This window comes from Mus caroli, unplaced genomic scaffold (assembly GCF_978045245.1).
Source record: "Mus caroli unplaced genomic scaffold, Mus_caroli_1 scaffold_1, whole genome shotgun sequence".
NCBI classification, from domain to species: domain Eukaryota; kingdom Metazoa; phylum Chordata; class Mammalia; order Rodentia; family Muridae; genus Mus; species Mus caroli.
In genome coordinates this window covers 189,444,229-189,459,920 of record NW_028227256.1, presented here as the reverse complement: position 1 = coordinate 189,459,920, position 15,692 = coordinate 189,444,229, and the positions used below count along the sequence as shown (strand labels likewise).

Below are 15,692 nucleotides of genomic sequence, written 5' to 3'. Positions count from 1 at the left end.
GTAAGAGGTGCCAGTGCAGCAGGCTGCTGAGCCTGTGGCCCACAGGCTCCCACAGACCAGAAGGCAGGTGCTGCCGACTCTCCAGCCCCTCTGTGAAGGCCTCATTCTCCAGTCCAGGACAAGCACTGCACGACTCAACAATACTCCCTGCCTGCTTCAAAACCCTAGGTCGGGCCAGTCAGCACAATAATTCTGGTAGACAGAAACACAGTCAAATTTACCAATTATCTGTGACTATTCTTGGAAGAAGAAAAGCTCATCAACCACAAAGAATAATACAACAAAAATGCTAAGTGTGAGACAGAAGACTGGGTTTAATAAATTTGGGCGCACGCCTTTAATCCCAGCACTTGGGAGGCAGAGGCAGAGGCAGAGGCAGAGGCAGAGGCAGAGGCAGAGGCAGAGGCAGAGGCAGAGGCAGAGGCAGAGGCAGAGGCAGAGGCAGAGGCAGAGGCAGAGGCAGAGGCAGAGGCAGAGAGGCAGAGGCAGAGGCAGAGGCAGAGGCAGAGGCAGATGAATTTCTGAGTTTGAGGCCAGCCTGGTCTACAAAGTGAGTTCCAGGACAGCCAGGGCTACACAGAGAAACCCTGTCTCAAAAAAAAAAAAAAAAAAAAAAAAAAAAAAAAAAAAAAGAGCACTTTTTTTTGGGCTGAGAGCCAGGTTATTTCTTACACTAAATTTTTAAGAAAACAACAACAACAACAAATTCACCAGAATGTTACATTACAGCAATCAGTGAATACTGGATTTCACACTGTAACATTGACACTTAACGCACATGACTCTTCTAGTAGTGTGATGGCTGTGCAGTGTGGCAGTAGTATGCTTGTAGCACAGCTAAAACCGGGTGTAGGCACTGCGAGGCTGTGGCTGTGGCTGTGGTTGTGGCTGCAAAGGCTGCTGGGCCTGCTGCTGCTGTAGGCGAATCTGCTGGGAGTAGGGGTCTTCCAGGGATTTGACAAACATAGTAGTTCTGGGGCCAGTCTTCCAGACGATGCCATTGGCATCTCTCACCGATGACTCCACTGTGATGCTATGCGTTCCAAGGACAGCAAAGTTCAACAGGAACTGGGTGCTGAAGTAATCATTATGTGGCTCAACCCTCTGCTCCATCTCATTGGTCATGCTGTCAATGGGAATCTAGAACACAAGAATTGTTAAACCAGCATGAGTTGCTTATTCAGTATTCTCCAGGAGCCAGGCCCTGGGAGACACCTGCAAACTGAGACAAGCCACATGAATTCTCATCACAATTCCTAGCAACATCTGAGATCACCCAGCCATATCGGGGGTGTTCTAAACACAGCCCATCGTTTATCACTCAACAAATATTTATAGAGTGGCTAAGGGCTCCATTAATCAAAGAAAAGAAGGGAAGAGAATGGAGACCAAGCCTTAACAGTGAGCAGATTGCAGGCTGAGAGGACAACACTGAAGAAAGAGAGACAGAGGCCACACCAGTCCTCCTTCAGCTTCCTACCTAAAACTGTGATGATGAAATGATTGTGTGTGTTCGTGTGTGCACGTGGGTGTGCACATTATATGCTTGCTAGTGTGGGTATTCGCATGTGGACATGCAAGTGTGTATGTGTGAGGACATGAGTAGGAGGCCAGAGGTCAAAGCTGGGTGTTTTTCCTCAACCACTTTCCACCTTTATTTTTGAGACAGTGAATCAGTGAACTTGGTTCTCATGGGTGGATTTATTTGGCCAGGGTGGCTGTCAGTGAGAGTCAGGAACTCACTGTCTTCACCCCAACCCCTAGGGTTAGCTTTGTATTCGAGTTATGGGGCTCCAAACCCAGGTCCTCACATTTGCAAGAAGGCATTTTACCAGTCCCGAAATGCCCCTTTAAACCTTCACTCCATCTTGTTACACAGATTTAGTTCAAATGCACCTGACTAGCCTGGGGACATCCTGTGGATTTGATCATCACAAAAAAATTGGAAAGAAATGTCTAAACAAAGACACGGGCATCTCATAGGCACATATGCAAGATGCTGACTGTGAATGGCAATATCAACCTCATTGATGCTAGTTAACTTAACCTCCAACCTCAGGACATCTAGAGGAAGCAAATTCCCAAGGTTCCCCTGGGGCAGGGTGACCTGCATAGTATATTTAGGCACCACAGCAGGCAGCTCTCCTCCAGGAGGCGGAGCCCAAGATGGCTCCAGAGGAGTAAGAGTCTTAGGAGCAAGGTTTCAGAGCAAGAAGCAGGCAGGAGGAGGTGAGTGCCCTTGCTTTCTTCCCTTTGGAGCACAGGGCCAGGCTCTTTAGTTGCATGGGACTAGGTAGGGTAGGAAACCTGATCAGAAGCACAAGATCAGATAGTTCTTGCCATGTGGACCTCAGATAGGTTCCATACTGCACTGAGACACAGAATTCATGTTTTGATCTCTGCTGGGATGCTGTGTCCACCAACTGATTCAAGCAAAGGAAAAAGAAAGCGATTAAGTCTCCCAAGCCCCAGCTGTGTAGTTATGACTCCCCTGATATTTACCTTGTAGTCTTGGCCAGATTTACTCTGCAGTGTGGAGGAAACGTTCAGGCACACAGATTGAACTCTGCGGAAGAGGCCTGGTTTAGATCCGTGCTGAACAACGCCTTCTACCTTTAGTGCCAGCTGCTGGTTATTCTGCACAGCAATGGGCTCTGCAGGGCTCCGGGGAGAAGGTGACAGAGCGAGCTGGAACAGAAGAGTAAGGCAAGCACTCGTCACTGGTCACAGATGAACACACTCTTGACTGTCCCCACCACCCCGCAGAAGGACCTCCATGTCAAGCTTCCTTGTAACACCTCTGGGCTCTCGCTCACACCTGTTCTGTTTGAGGGTAGCAAACAAAGGTGCTGGCTGCCAGCAGGCTCTTGTAGGGAGGCTTTAACAAACCACTTCCTCAGGTGAAATGCTACGCGTGATGCTTATGTCCACTGGGTCTTGCTTTGCTTCTAGGAAATTTTTAAATTTTTTTTTATTTTTGGTTTTTCGAGACAGGGTTTCTCTGTGTAGCCCTGGCTGTCCTGGAACTCACTTTGTAGACCAGACTGGCCTCAAACTCAGAAATCCGCCTGCCTCTGCCTCCCGAGTGCTGGGGTTAAAGGTGTGTGCGCCATCACCACCCGGCTTGTTTAATTCTCTTAAGTAATTTAAAATAGACTCAATTAAAATGCAAACAAACTTAAAATTCTAAGATAACTCACATTAATGGAATTATTGTGGTATTTTAAAAAGTCAGTTTTCACAATGAACACAAAACAAATTGGGGTGTTAGGATTGATCCTAGGGCCTCCAGGTTGCTTTTAAACTTAGTTTTTCTTAAAGGAAAAAAAAAAAAAAAGCACTGCACATCTCAGCTGTATCTCAACTGCAGAAAGCTCCCGCTGTAATGTGCAGACAGCCTGCCTGAGGCCTGCTCACTTATCCATCAATCACCTTTCCTGGTTATTAAGGTCTTTTTGGAACGTTAGTTGCAACCAAAAGCATTAAATGGATGCAAAGTTCACTAGACACATTCTGACAGGCAGAATTCAAGCCGTCTCTCTCAGGTAACAGTCTCCTTTCACATTCTACTGTGGGAATTAAAAATAGCCTTTAGTTTTGAGTGGCTTAAGCACTTCAATATACTAACTCTCCCTGTGAGTTAGTTCCCCATGCTTGCCCTCAGTGGCAACAGGACTTGGGAGGCAGGACCCGTGGTACTGAAGCAGGCCATTCCATCAAAGCTGGGCCTGCTCAGACAAAGACTCGACCCTGCCAATAAGCTTACAAGCACTCCTCCCTGGAGGTAAGAGGTAGATAGGCTGCCATTACTCAAATGCAGGTCTTAGCACAGTAACTTTCAAACCCCACGACTTCCTCAAATCATCAGACAAAATTTAGGACTAAGTTTTTATCTATGCTAAAGGAAAGATACTAAATCGTAGCTATGTCTCATTAAATCTTCAGATGATAGCTAGCTGGTTTTTATTACATTTGAGAGAGTGTGTGTTTGTGTGTGCGTGGGTATGCACGCGCTATGGCACATGTAGGATAGATGACAACTTGTAGGAATCATCTCTTCTACCATACGGATTTTGGGATTGAACTCGTGTCAGGTGTTATTATTCAATCTCTCCAGCCCCACTTAGCTGGTTTTTATATCTTAATCTTATAAGTGGTTTTTCTACCTTACCTTGATGCTGGTAGACTGTAGTTTCTGGAAAAAGTATCTCTGAAATGAAAGAGGAACTTTCAGCAGAGCGATGATGGCATTGCAGAGGCATGCTGTGTGCTGTGGGAGAGAGAAGTCAGCTGAGAAAACCGACAACAAATGCTTCCAAGAGCCCATGAACTTGGCAGAAGGCACAACATCCACACGTGCACAGAACAGTCATCCCAGTGGGGCTGCTCTTCGAGAGGACCCAGGTTCAATTCCCAGCACCCACGTGGTGACTCACAACCATCCATAAAGGGATCTTATGCCCTCTTCTGGCATGCAGATGGATGTACATGCAACAGAGCACTCATACATACAAAATTAAATAATTAATTAAAAAACAAATTTGTCTGGCAGTGGCACCTTTAATCTCAACACTCAGGAGACAGACAGATCTCTGAGTTTGAGCCTAGCCTGGTTTACAGAGCAAATGCCAGGATTATCAAGGCTATACTGAGAAACCCTATCTCAAATCACACACCCCCACCTAAAAATTGCAATCAGATTTCTACTTTATTTTATTTTTTTGGTTTTTTTTTGGAGACAGGGTTTCTCTGTGTAGCCCTGGCTGTCCCGGGACTCACTCTGTAGACCAGGCTGGCCTCGAACTCAGAGATCCGCCTGCCTCTGCCTTATTTTATTTTCTTAATTTTTTGGTTTTTAAAAAATTAGATTTATTTCCTAAATTTATATTCTGTGTTTTTAACCTTGGCAGCATGATAGAATCACATGAATGCTTCTAAAAAAAGCAAAACAACAACAACAAAAAAAAAACCCCAAAACAAAAACCATGCTGTCCTTGTCTAATGGCAGGATTATGCTGTGATTAAACCCATCACACATATTGTAAGCCCATACTGCATTCAACATGTTTAAGTATACTGAACACTGCCTTAAAAGTGCCCTAGACACTCCACTGGATCCAGTGTATGAGTGCCCGACTTCTACTCTTACTCCTGGTATCACTGTGGGGGCCAGGACTGTTCCAGACTTAGAGACAACTGTCTTTGGGGCAGCTGGGAGGGATGACTTGATAGTGATGTGGCTTTTAAAAATCTCCCAAAGTGACTCTAGTTTGGAGTTAGAGTAAGGAATTACTGCAGCTTCAGTTTGATTGTTTAAGAAGCATAAAATAAAGAAGTTGGTTCTGCACCTACACAAGGCGGACCTGATAAAAGTTGCCTGTATCTGGGGAAATGAGATTTGATATGTTAGAGAGGCCATGCCATCAGGATGGGCTAAGTGCTGCCATGGACGGGGTTGTTTAATCCTTTCATGGGTATTCTGGTGGATAAAAGCATAGTGAAAAGGTAAAACCGAGAGGCTGGTTACCTTAGTTGTGCGGAAGTCTACTGACTGACAGGTATACAGGCCTTCGGGTAGAGGAGGGCTGTCCCTGTATTAAACAAATGTTGATTTCTGGGCTTTCAGAGAGTAGAGTACTACCCGACTTTGGTATTGTTACTCTAATTGCTCAGCAAGGGCATCATCTTTTGTAAACATTCTTCTCCTTCACTTTCTGATTGGTTTAAGAAAGAGCTGGCAGTCTGTAGCTGAGGCAGGAGAGGAATTCAGGAGACCCAGGCAGAGATGGGAACTGTGGGAAGACTTGAGAGGGGTGAGACTCGCAGCCAGACCCGAGGAAGTCGCAAGTTCCAAGAGTGAATTCGAGGTAACCGGCCACGTGGCAAATGTGGAGTTAATTAACTTATACAAACTAGCAGAGGACAAGCCTAAGCTATAGGCCTAAGCTTTCAGGAATAAGAAGAGGTCCCTGTGTCATTATTTGGGTGCTGGCAGGCTGAGAGAGGCTGGCTACACTTGTGTGATATTTCTAATTTGTATGTTCTTTACAATGAAGTCCTAATAATAAATTATAGAAACTTAGCAAACAAATGCCACTTGCCATGTAGGAAACTGGGGCATACTTCCGGTTAAGCGACTCCACCTCCTCTAGGACGCGACTGTACACGGACATCATTCTTCTCTCATACTCACTGTCGGCGTGGGCAGCACCTGTGGACCCATACTCCTGGAAGCTGAGCAGAGACCAGCAGTTCATCCATCTTAGCACCTTCAGCACCTACATGCATTTGCTAACCATGGCTCACATTCTCACCTCATCTTTTAAAAAATGAAGTTATTTCCAATTACAGATAAGGAAACTGAGGCTTGGTAAGGTTAATCTGACTACACTTGTGTAACTATTAAGTCACAAGTTGAAACTCAAACCCAAATCTGACTACAAATGACATAATTCTTAGCTACTTACATGAAGGCTAATTGTCACCATACAGGAAAGACACTTGAGAAAGGGCCAGCAGGTAACATACTGATATGACATCATATAAGTAACAGATGGAACACAGGGAGCAAGTTAGCAAATCACTTGGTCAGCATGCCGTTAGACCTGGGGATGGCTGAGGAAATGCTATGAGCGGAGAGCCTGGAAGTGAAAAAAGCACTGGACGGAGCGGGAGCTGCTGGGATGGAGCTAGGAAAGCTTAGCCTAGATTCCTTCCTGTCACCTTCTCTGAAAACATTTCTAACAGAGATAAGACAAAACTCTGGAATCCTAAATAAGCTTCAAGTATGTCTGGAAGTGTGTGCAGTGCAGGCAATCCACACCAGGCACATACGTGCTAACAGTCCTTTAAACCTTTCAGTGAAGGCACTTCAGTGAGGCACTACGTGTCATCTGCTCATTCTATCTCCACTGCCTGGGCAGAAGGAGTTGTGCCTACAGCTTATGCACCCATGCCTTAGTGAGAACAAATACACTCCCTGAGCTAGCAGTGAAAAGACATCTGTGGTCATATCTGCCTGACTCCAGGGCTCGGTAAAACACTTTAAATGTCATTAAGACAAGAAATAAAACTATTACAATGGACATAGTATGTGGAAGAAAAATATCTGTTTGGCTGAGACTGACTTTCTACCGTGCATGGCTGAGCTCTCAAACACTGAACTGACAAAGTGGTACGGCAAGGCTTGCATGCAATGCAATCTCAGATCTCCCCGGCAGCTTTCCTTTCCCCTCTTCGTAAAACCCTGGTGCGATCGATGATCCGGTAACAATGCACCTGACATTTTATAAGGCGGCATCATCCAACTTACCTTGCTGATTCAGGATCCAAAACCAGGGCTTCTATGGCATGAGATATCAGTAAGCAGCTCTGCTGCTGGCTACAACAGTGTTAAGTCACACACGAGAACAGAAAGACCACTACACACTTTTGTTACAGAGCATTCATTACGTTTCAATCAATCAATCAATCAATCAATCAATCAATGAAAACTCTAAGAACTAACTCATAAGCCTGACAACTTCACAACAGTTTTTTTCCCTTCTTTCCAATGAGATCAGAAATTGCTAATAAAATATGGCTGGCTTCGGGAGTTGAGGGAACAGATGTAGCAGTGACCACAACAAAGGAGATGGAACCAGTGTGCTGTTCTGTGGCTGTTTAAGGGAACCTTGCTGTGTTTCCAGCTGGCTCCCATCTCCTGCCTCATGTGTCAGTCTCCTTGGTACTGGGGATGACAGGTTTGTATCATTGTCCTGGGTACAACTAGGGGCTGTGGCAGTTCTTCTCTAAGGTAGACAAGACCACCAGGAAGTCATCCCTTTAAAAAAGATTGGCTTAAGTTTAAGAGTAAACTTAGCCAAGCAGTGGCAGTACACACCTTTGATCCCAGCACTCGGGAGGCAGAGTACAAGCAGATCTCTGAGTTCAAGGCCAGCCAGGGCTGCACAGAGAAATCCTTAAAAACTTAAAAAAAAAATACAACAACAAAAAAAAGTCCAAGAGTAAAGTTATTTTGCTCCTACTCAATTTCAAAGGAAGAAATTACTAGCTAATTGTAATAAATATTAGGATTATCTAATCCATTTTTAGTTGAGCAAATTTACTCTACATTTCAGAGAATACTTCCCAAGAACAAGGAATCCTAAGAAATACAGGATACAGTTCTACATTCCTCAGAGTGGCCGAATCTGCATCAAAGGATGCTTGATAGAGATCTCTGTACCGGGAAGCAAGGCTTCGGAATTCTTCCATGGACTGCTTCATCTACAAAGAAGGGGAAAAACAAATTAAAGCACAGAAAATTCATCCTTGAAAACAGTTCAAATACAAATTGAGTTGTCATTTCCATAACTTTATTACACAAAATCGACAAAGACGGCTAATGAAGTTCTAACTGTTCACAGGGTATATTTACTTATGACATCTAGAGACAAGACACTTGCATTTTCCTTTCTTCGAGCTTCACTAGGATAACTAGTACTTTTGTAGATATTCCCAACTCTTTAACCTAATTCCACTCTTCCTGTACAACACACAGCACTGGGATTGTTTAAAGAACACACCATCCTATCCGGCCAAACATTGAGAGTGAGTACTTGACACATACCATTGACTTTAATTTGTACAACCTTTCATCTTCAAGAATCTCTGAAGTATAAATATCATGTAAAATGGAGAGAAAAGAAGACATGCCTGATTGGAGATCCGGCCGCACCTCTGAAGATCGTTTCCTAAGGTCATGGCGATGGTGGTGGCGATGGCAGGGGGAGGGCTTGTCTTCAGGCTGTTACACGTGCAAATGAGCTGCGAGAAGGCTTGGAGGAGATCGATCCGGAGCTTTACAAACTCACACTGAAAGCTCAAAGGATTCAGCGGTGTGCTGGCAGCCTGGGATAGAGAGAGGAGCTTCATGCAGCGTCACCACCTTGTTCCCAATGCTCAGGGAAAAAACACACTTGGATGGAACACACATGCGCAGACTAAAGTTTCCTATCTCTTCCTCACAGAGCACAGGAGGATGCTTTAGCACAACACAGCATTTACAAGGTGCCTTTCTTTTTAATGGGGGTCTTGAACATACAAGGATTTGGATATCCGTGCCTACGTGAATGTGTTGGAATCCACCTTCCTGAAGCCATGGGAGGACTGCATGTGTCAGTTTATGCACAAGTCATAACAACACTGATAGGTAAATACCTAAGCTACCCAAGTGGCAGATATAACAACATCAGAGAAACTCACTACGGGTAGCATCGCCTGACACCTGAACATCTCACTGACATTCAGAGGCTCATTACTGCCTAAACTTAGCATCTTACTTGCTCAGTCATTCTTAAGACTGCACAGGAGGCTTTAGCTATTATCACTGCAGAGAGAGGGGTGGGGGAGGGCACCAGAGAATGGATTACCACACACAAATGTTCCAAGAGGTAAGTCTCCAAGAGCAGAGTAGTAGCCATGCAGAGTGGGTAGTGGGCTAAGTCCCAGCAGCACAGACACAGAACCTCCAACTGTTTAGCAGCCATCCTAGTGGAGAAGCTAGCAACAAGTTTTCAATAAAAGGCACACACGAAAAGTGTGCTAACTTAACAGTAAATGGGAGCATGGAAAATGAACATTCCTCTACAAGACAACTGCCTCAAATATACTGGTGTGCTTGTTAATTTTTTTAAAATTTACTTTTTATTTTCTATGCATTGGTGTTTTTGTCAGCATGTATGTCTACATACATGTATGGTATCAGATCTTGGAGTTACTTACAAACAGTTGTGAACTGCCATGTGGTTGCTGGGAATTGAACTCGTATCCTCTGGAAAAACAACTAGTGCTCTTGAGCCCTGAGCCACACCTCCAGCCCTGGAGTGGGAATGTTGCTTAGGTTCCAGGACTAAGTCCCAGCATTCCCATCCAGTAGCGCACACTGTCCTCAGTGGAGGCCTCTACTTGTAAGTAACAAGACAGAGCTTGTAATGGTTCCTGCATCCTGTACACAAGTACACATTTGTCTGCTTCCTTCTCCAACTGTGGAGACCCTTGAAGCACTGTGCATGATGAGAAATAACTTTCCTCAATATTTGACTGTGTTGACTTTTTAAATCTTTCAATATTCTGTTTTAGCTACAAAATAGCTTGTATTAAGATACTAAAAAGACTATTTCAGTCGGTCTTACTGTCAGGTTTGACTGTTCTTGTGGAAGATGGAAGGAAGTGCTTTATTCCATCTGCCTCTTTAGCTGGTACTTGTAAATCTTAAAAGTTTATTTGGGTCTTTCACAGGGGTCACTTAAGACCAAAGGAAAATAGATATTTACGTTACGATTTATAGCAGTTATGAAGCCATAATTATAAAATTACAGTTATGAAGTGGCAATGAATGTAATTTTATGATTGGTGTTCACTGCAACACAAGGAACTGTTATTAAAGGGTTGCAGAATTAGGAAGTTATACAGTAAAAGGCTCACTGGGGATGTTATGACAGAGCATCTACCTAGTATGCACATGGCTCCAGGTTCAAGCCTTAACATTACAAACACCCTACAAAACCCTCTACTTGGTGAGCAGTCAGACAGAAGAGAGGAGGACGGGGCGTGCTTGGTGATGGGATGGCAGCAGGCTAGAGTCTTACTGATTAAGAATGTGGAGGAAGGAGCCTCTCTCCACAGCACTTACCATTCTGCCTCAAGTCAGCAATTTTCTGTACATGTGGTATAAAAAAAGTTTTCACCAACTAAGAATACTAACAAGCGTTTTATTTCTGTGTATATGTAGTTTCTGATATTGCCACCAGGTTTCACAGGTTGTCAAAAGAGGATAGATAAGCCAAGGCAGAGAGGAGACCATCCTACACCAGTCACCATGACCGACTGGGGAAGAGGACTCACCGTTAGGGAGGCGATCCCTTTGTGGTAGAACTTCAAAGACTCAGCAATGCAGGAAAGTGCTGAGCTGAAGCTATCCTCCTGCAGCCCAGTCAGACACTGCTCTGCATGTGAGAACTCCTTCAGACTGTTCAGCCAGAAGTAGAAGTGTTCTGATGCGACCTGTGTCAGCAAACTCTGGTAAAGCTCTCGCGCCATGTCATGGTTGCCCTAACAAAGAAAGAGGCCAGGGTGAGGCTCTACATTCAGCAAGTAAAAGACAAACCCAGAATAAGCTCAAAAATCACATCTCATATTACATAACTCCTTAAGACAGTCTAACTATTTCTTCAGAAAAAAAATATGCTGAGCTGCTTTTTATATAACACAATGCCTTAAGTTCTTTACTAAAACAGCCCCAATGGGAAAATAATTGGAGTGATTGTAACTCAAGTCTAGAATTTTAGTGTAAAATACCAAAAGTACCTGTGTGTCATTTTTCAGGAGCTGTTTAGGAGGTAGAAGGTGAATGGCACTCAGGACCTTAGAGGCACAGATGCCCAAGATCCCGGCATGCCCTTACAGATAGCAGCGCAGTCTATGCTCCTGCTCCGACCACCAGAGCCGTGCCCCACACTCTGGTCTCTGGACTAATTATGCTTTGTATTTCTTAAAGAAATTCAATGATCAGGTTGGAGAAAGAATGAGAAGAAAATATGTGCTGATAAATAATGACAGAAACAGCAGGTGGGAAGAGGCCCTGATACCACAACCTCTAGCAAAGTATAAGTGTTGCTAACAACGTACAGACACAGTGTGCACCGTCACCTACTTATTACACTTACTACGGCTTATGAGGAAAGTTAAGTTAGGACAGCTCCATTGCCATCCTCAGAGACTGTAAGTAACAAGCAATTCTTGAGAATGGCCCCATGGGGCATGTTTGAATGCTTGGTCCTCAGGGAGTGGAGCTGTTTGAAGAGGTTACAGGGATTAGGAGGTGTGGCTTTGCTGCAGTAGATGTGTAACTGGGCTTGGGATATGAGGTTTCAAAAGTCAAGCTAGGCTCAGCGTCTCTGTCTGACACCTATGGATCAGGATCACACTCGCAGGTACTTCTCCAGCACCTTCTGGTCTATAACTATACCTCCCATCATGATAACAGACTAACCCTCTGAAACTGTAAGCCAGCCCCAACTAAATGCTTTTCTCTTACAAGAGCAGCCTTGGCCATGATGCCTCTTTACAGCAAGAGAACGCTGACTAAGACAACTTCCATATATACTTTGAGTTCTGACTGTAATAAGGACCACATCACTTATAGTGCATGTTCTAACATTCCACCAAGCACCTCCACTCAATGGGGAAGCCCATACCATTCTGGAAGCCTGCCTGGCAATCCGGTACACGGTCCACCCACTGGAGACGCTTTCAAGCTGCTGCTTGATTACCGCCTTCACTTCTGCAGACAATGCTTTCTGGCTGGCTACAAAAATCACAGTAGCCAAACTTACCTAACAGAAAACAAGTAAAAAAGACACGTAATGTTATTCAAAGACAAAGACAAAAATTAAAGATCACCAAAACAGAAGAGAATTTAGGGCCACTGAGATGGCTCATCAGGTAAACATGGCTGCTGCCAAGCCTGACGACCTCAGTTCAATACCTCAGCCTTACACGGTGAAAGGGAAGTTGTCCCCAGACCTCCTCATGCGCTTATGCATGCACATCGACACAAAATAGCTAAGTATGATACAAAGGAACAAAGTGGACTTACTTTCTGTTGATATTTCATTTATCATGTTTAAGTCATTAAGCAATGTATTCCTTTTACTCAGAGCACTGCTTATAAAGTAACTAGGAGAAAAAGGCTCACAATTAAGGAAAAATGAATTATGATATAGTCACCCAGTGAAATACATCAGTGAAATAAACCCAGAGATCAATATAAATTACTAGCAAGGAAGGCAAACGGTGAAAGTTGACCGGCAGCATAACCTTTGCACAAAGCTAAGACATGCAAAGCAATGCATATACTGAGGGTTCTGATACATACTGAAGTCATCCAAGTGCAAGTGCAGTGCACAGAGAAAAGACAAGAGGAGTTAACATAGGGAGTGTGATGGTTCACCTTCACTGTCAATTTGACTGGACTTAAAATTACCATGTATGCTGGATAGCTGTGTTAGGCTAAAGTCATTTGAGAGGAGGGAACCTCTGTAAGATCAGGTTGTAGACATACCTGTAGGGTAATTTTTTTCTTAATTAGTGATTAATGAGGGAGGGCCCAGCCCATTGTGGTAATGCCATCCCTGGGATGGTGGTCCTGCATTCTATAAGAAAGCAGGCTGAGCAAGCCATGAGGAACAAGCCAGTAAGCAGCACCTCTCCATGGTCTCTGCACCAGCTCCTGTCTCCAGATTCCTACCTGGCTTGTGTCCCCACCCTGATTTCCTTCAATGATGAACAGCAATGTGGAAGTGTAAGGCAAACCAACCCTTTCCTCGCCAACTGGCTTTCTGGTCATGACACTTCATTCCGGTAACTAACACCCTAATTAGGACATCATGGGCTCACACCTCAGGGTTCTCCAGAGCTTCACTCAGGTGGGATGACTTATCCTCAGCAGGGACAGCACATGCCATGGCTGAAACCTTACACGTGGGGTGCTCATCATTCTCTGCTTCCTGGTGTCATGTGCTATGGCCACCCTGTGAGGCTCTGGTGGCCACGCCCTCCCCGCCATGCTGGACAGAGCCCTCTCAGACTGTGAGCTCAACACCACTCCTTCCTGAAGCTGCTTACTATTTGAGTACAGCAGACAGGGTGGAGCAGAGCTGGGGTAGATTTAACTCTATACCTAACACTACAACTCACCATGTTGACCAGGATGCCTTCGCTCTGCATCCCTAGTGCTGGATGAAAGGCATGCATCACAATGCCCGGGCTAGCATTGTTTCCTTCAGCAAAGTCAGATGCAAACATTTTACTGTATTCTTTCTTAGATTAAAAACAACAACAACAAAAAAAAAAACCCTCATGTTTTCTTTTTAAAATTGGCTTTAGTAGTGCTAATAAAAAAGGACAGAGATCACTAGTTCAAATGCCACTTCAATAAAAAACAAACCTGACTGAGACACTATACAGCGAGCCAAAGACTTTGAAATATTCAGCTCTAAACGGAGTGTCTCCATCAAATCCCTCCCTTTATGTCTCAGAGAACCCTCAGAAGAGGAGACAGAAAGAATGTAAGAGCCAGAGGGATGGAGGACAGCAAGGAAAACAGGTCGTCTAGACCAACATGATCAAAGCACACATGAATTCAGGGTCAGAGGCAGCTCGCAAGGGTGTGCACGACTCTGGCTTAGCACCAGATTCTTTGTGTGTGTGTTATGGCTTCTAGTTCAGCATTTTTATCAGATTCCTAAGAGGTTTAACTTGTAGAAAAAGCTCCTGGTAGCCGGGTACAAAGACTCACGACTATAATCCCAGCCAGCACTTGTGAGTTCAAGGCAAGAGTACTGCCCTGAGTTCAAGGCACACCTGTGCTACACAGTCACACTCTGTCTCAAAAAAAAAAAAAAAAAACAAAAACGAAAGTTACTGGTACTGCCTTAATTTTAAATATTTTTTTGTAGTACTGTGATGAAAGCTAGGGTGTTCTACATGTTGGGCAAACACTGTACATTGCACTATATCCCCAGTCCTGCAGAATTACATTAACCTGTTTACTTTTCAACTAAAGTCCAACATTAGTGCTGGCATTCTTAGGTATCTGCCAACAGACTAGTTCCTACTCATTTACAGCAGGCTTAAAAAGTAGTTCCTTACCAGAAGTTCCTGTTGCTTGTCTGTGGCTGATCGTCCAATCACCTTGTAGAGCTCCACGAGGTCCCCAAGCATTCCATCACCCAGTACCGGGAGCTGCATGGCGATGGCTGCCAGGCAGTGGCACATGAGGATCCGGGCAGCATCCTGAGAGCTGTGCAGCTGAGTTAGCAGAGTGTCAACCACTGACCTGCTCAGATGGGGCCGGCCCTTGGCCAGCTTCACCATACAGCTGAGAGCACTCTGCACAGAGAGAACAGCCTGGTTATGCCCTGAGTGGAGGACTGCCAAGCCTGCACTGAGGCTCTCGCTTCAGTCCTCAGTACTGCAAAGGGGCAAGAGGGAGAGTGCACTGCTATACTTTAAAGAACACCTTGTTTAAGTTACGGGGACTCAAGGGCACGTTCTTTGTAGGCTCACCATTTTTCTCCATAAGCAACACAGGATTCTGAATCCCACACAAGTGAAGTGTGCTATGCTTAAAACATGTCCAGAATTTCAGTAGGCAGATGAAAATCATGAGGCTAATCCCAAGTAGGTAGAGCTACAGCACTTCCCAGGACCTGCTTCTGCAGAGTGCTCGGGAACCACCCACAGCAGAACTCAGGATGGTGACGGACGCTAGAATGTTTATAAGGTCACTGCTCCGCATAGCACATGCATGTTCGGTTTACTGATGACTTGGTTTCAGACGCCCTCAATGACTTTGTGAGCATCAGTATGGAGAGATGCTTCTAATTTTCTCTTATTTATTGCTCAACTGAAAGTTAAGAGCTGACAGCTGCAGCTTTTCTCTGTTGGGCCTTCTTTATGACCTATGTGTTATCCTAGCTAACAAAACGAAAAACATGGATGCCTCTCGCTTTCCACAGCTGATTTATGCTTCTAAAATTCTCCCTCCCATTCTTCTACAATACCACAAATGTCCCCCTAGTTCTCATCTCAGGTAGAGATGGGCCCATCTGTCTTTCCTTCGTACTACAACCACATAAGCTGCCAGT

The 15,692-nt window shown here is 44.6% G+C and overlaps 1 protein-coding gene across 2 annotated transcripts in view; it reads right to left on the bottom strand.

Annotated features, from left to right (window-relative positions):
- Nucleotides 1-637: 637 nt before the first annotated feature.
- Nucleotides 638-15,692, bottom strand: part of Ints7 (integrator complex subunit 7) — a 51,362-nt gene continuing 36,307 nt past the window's right edge. For both annotated transcript variants that reach the window (XM_021161659.3, XM_021161662.3), the window contains 10 exons: nucleotides 14,695-14,934; nucleotides 12,240-12,377; nucleotides 10,888-11,094; nucleotides 8,698-8,892; nucleotides 8,165-8,268; nucleotides 7,313-7,381; nucleotides 6,102-6,234; nucleotides 4,172-4,270; nucleotides 2,503-2,688; nucleotides 638-1,140 (listed from right to left, as the gene is read on the bottom strand). In XM_021161659.3, the coding sequence (XP_021017318.1) occupies nucleotides 838-1,140; nucleotides 2,503-2,688; nucleotides 4,172-4,270; nucleotides 6,102-6,234; nucleotides 7,313-7,381; nucleotides 8,165-8,268; nucleotides 8,698-8,892; nucleotides 10,888-11,094; nucleotides 12,240-12,377; nucleotides 14,695-14,934 (1,674 nt within the window). In that variant the 3' untranslated portion in view covers nucleotides 638-837. The remainder of the gene's footprint in view (nucleotides 1,141-2,502; nucleotides 2,689-4,171; nucleotides 4,271-6,101; nucleotides 6,235-7,312; nucleotides 7,382-8,164; nucleotides 8,269-8,697; nucleotides 8,893-10,887; nucleotides 11,095-12,239; nucleotides 12,378-14,694; nucleotides 14,935-15,692) is intronic.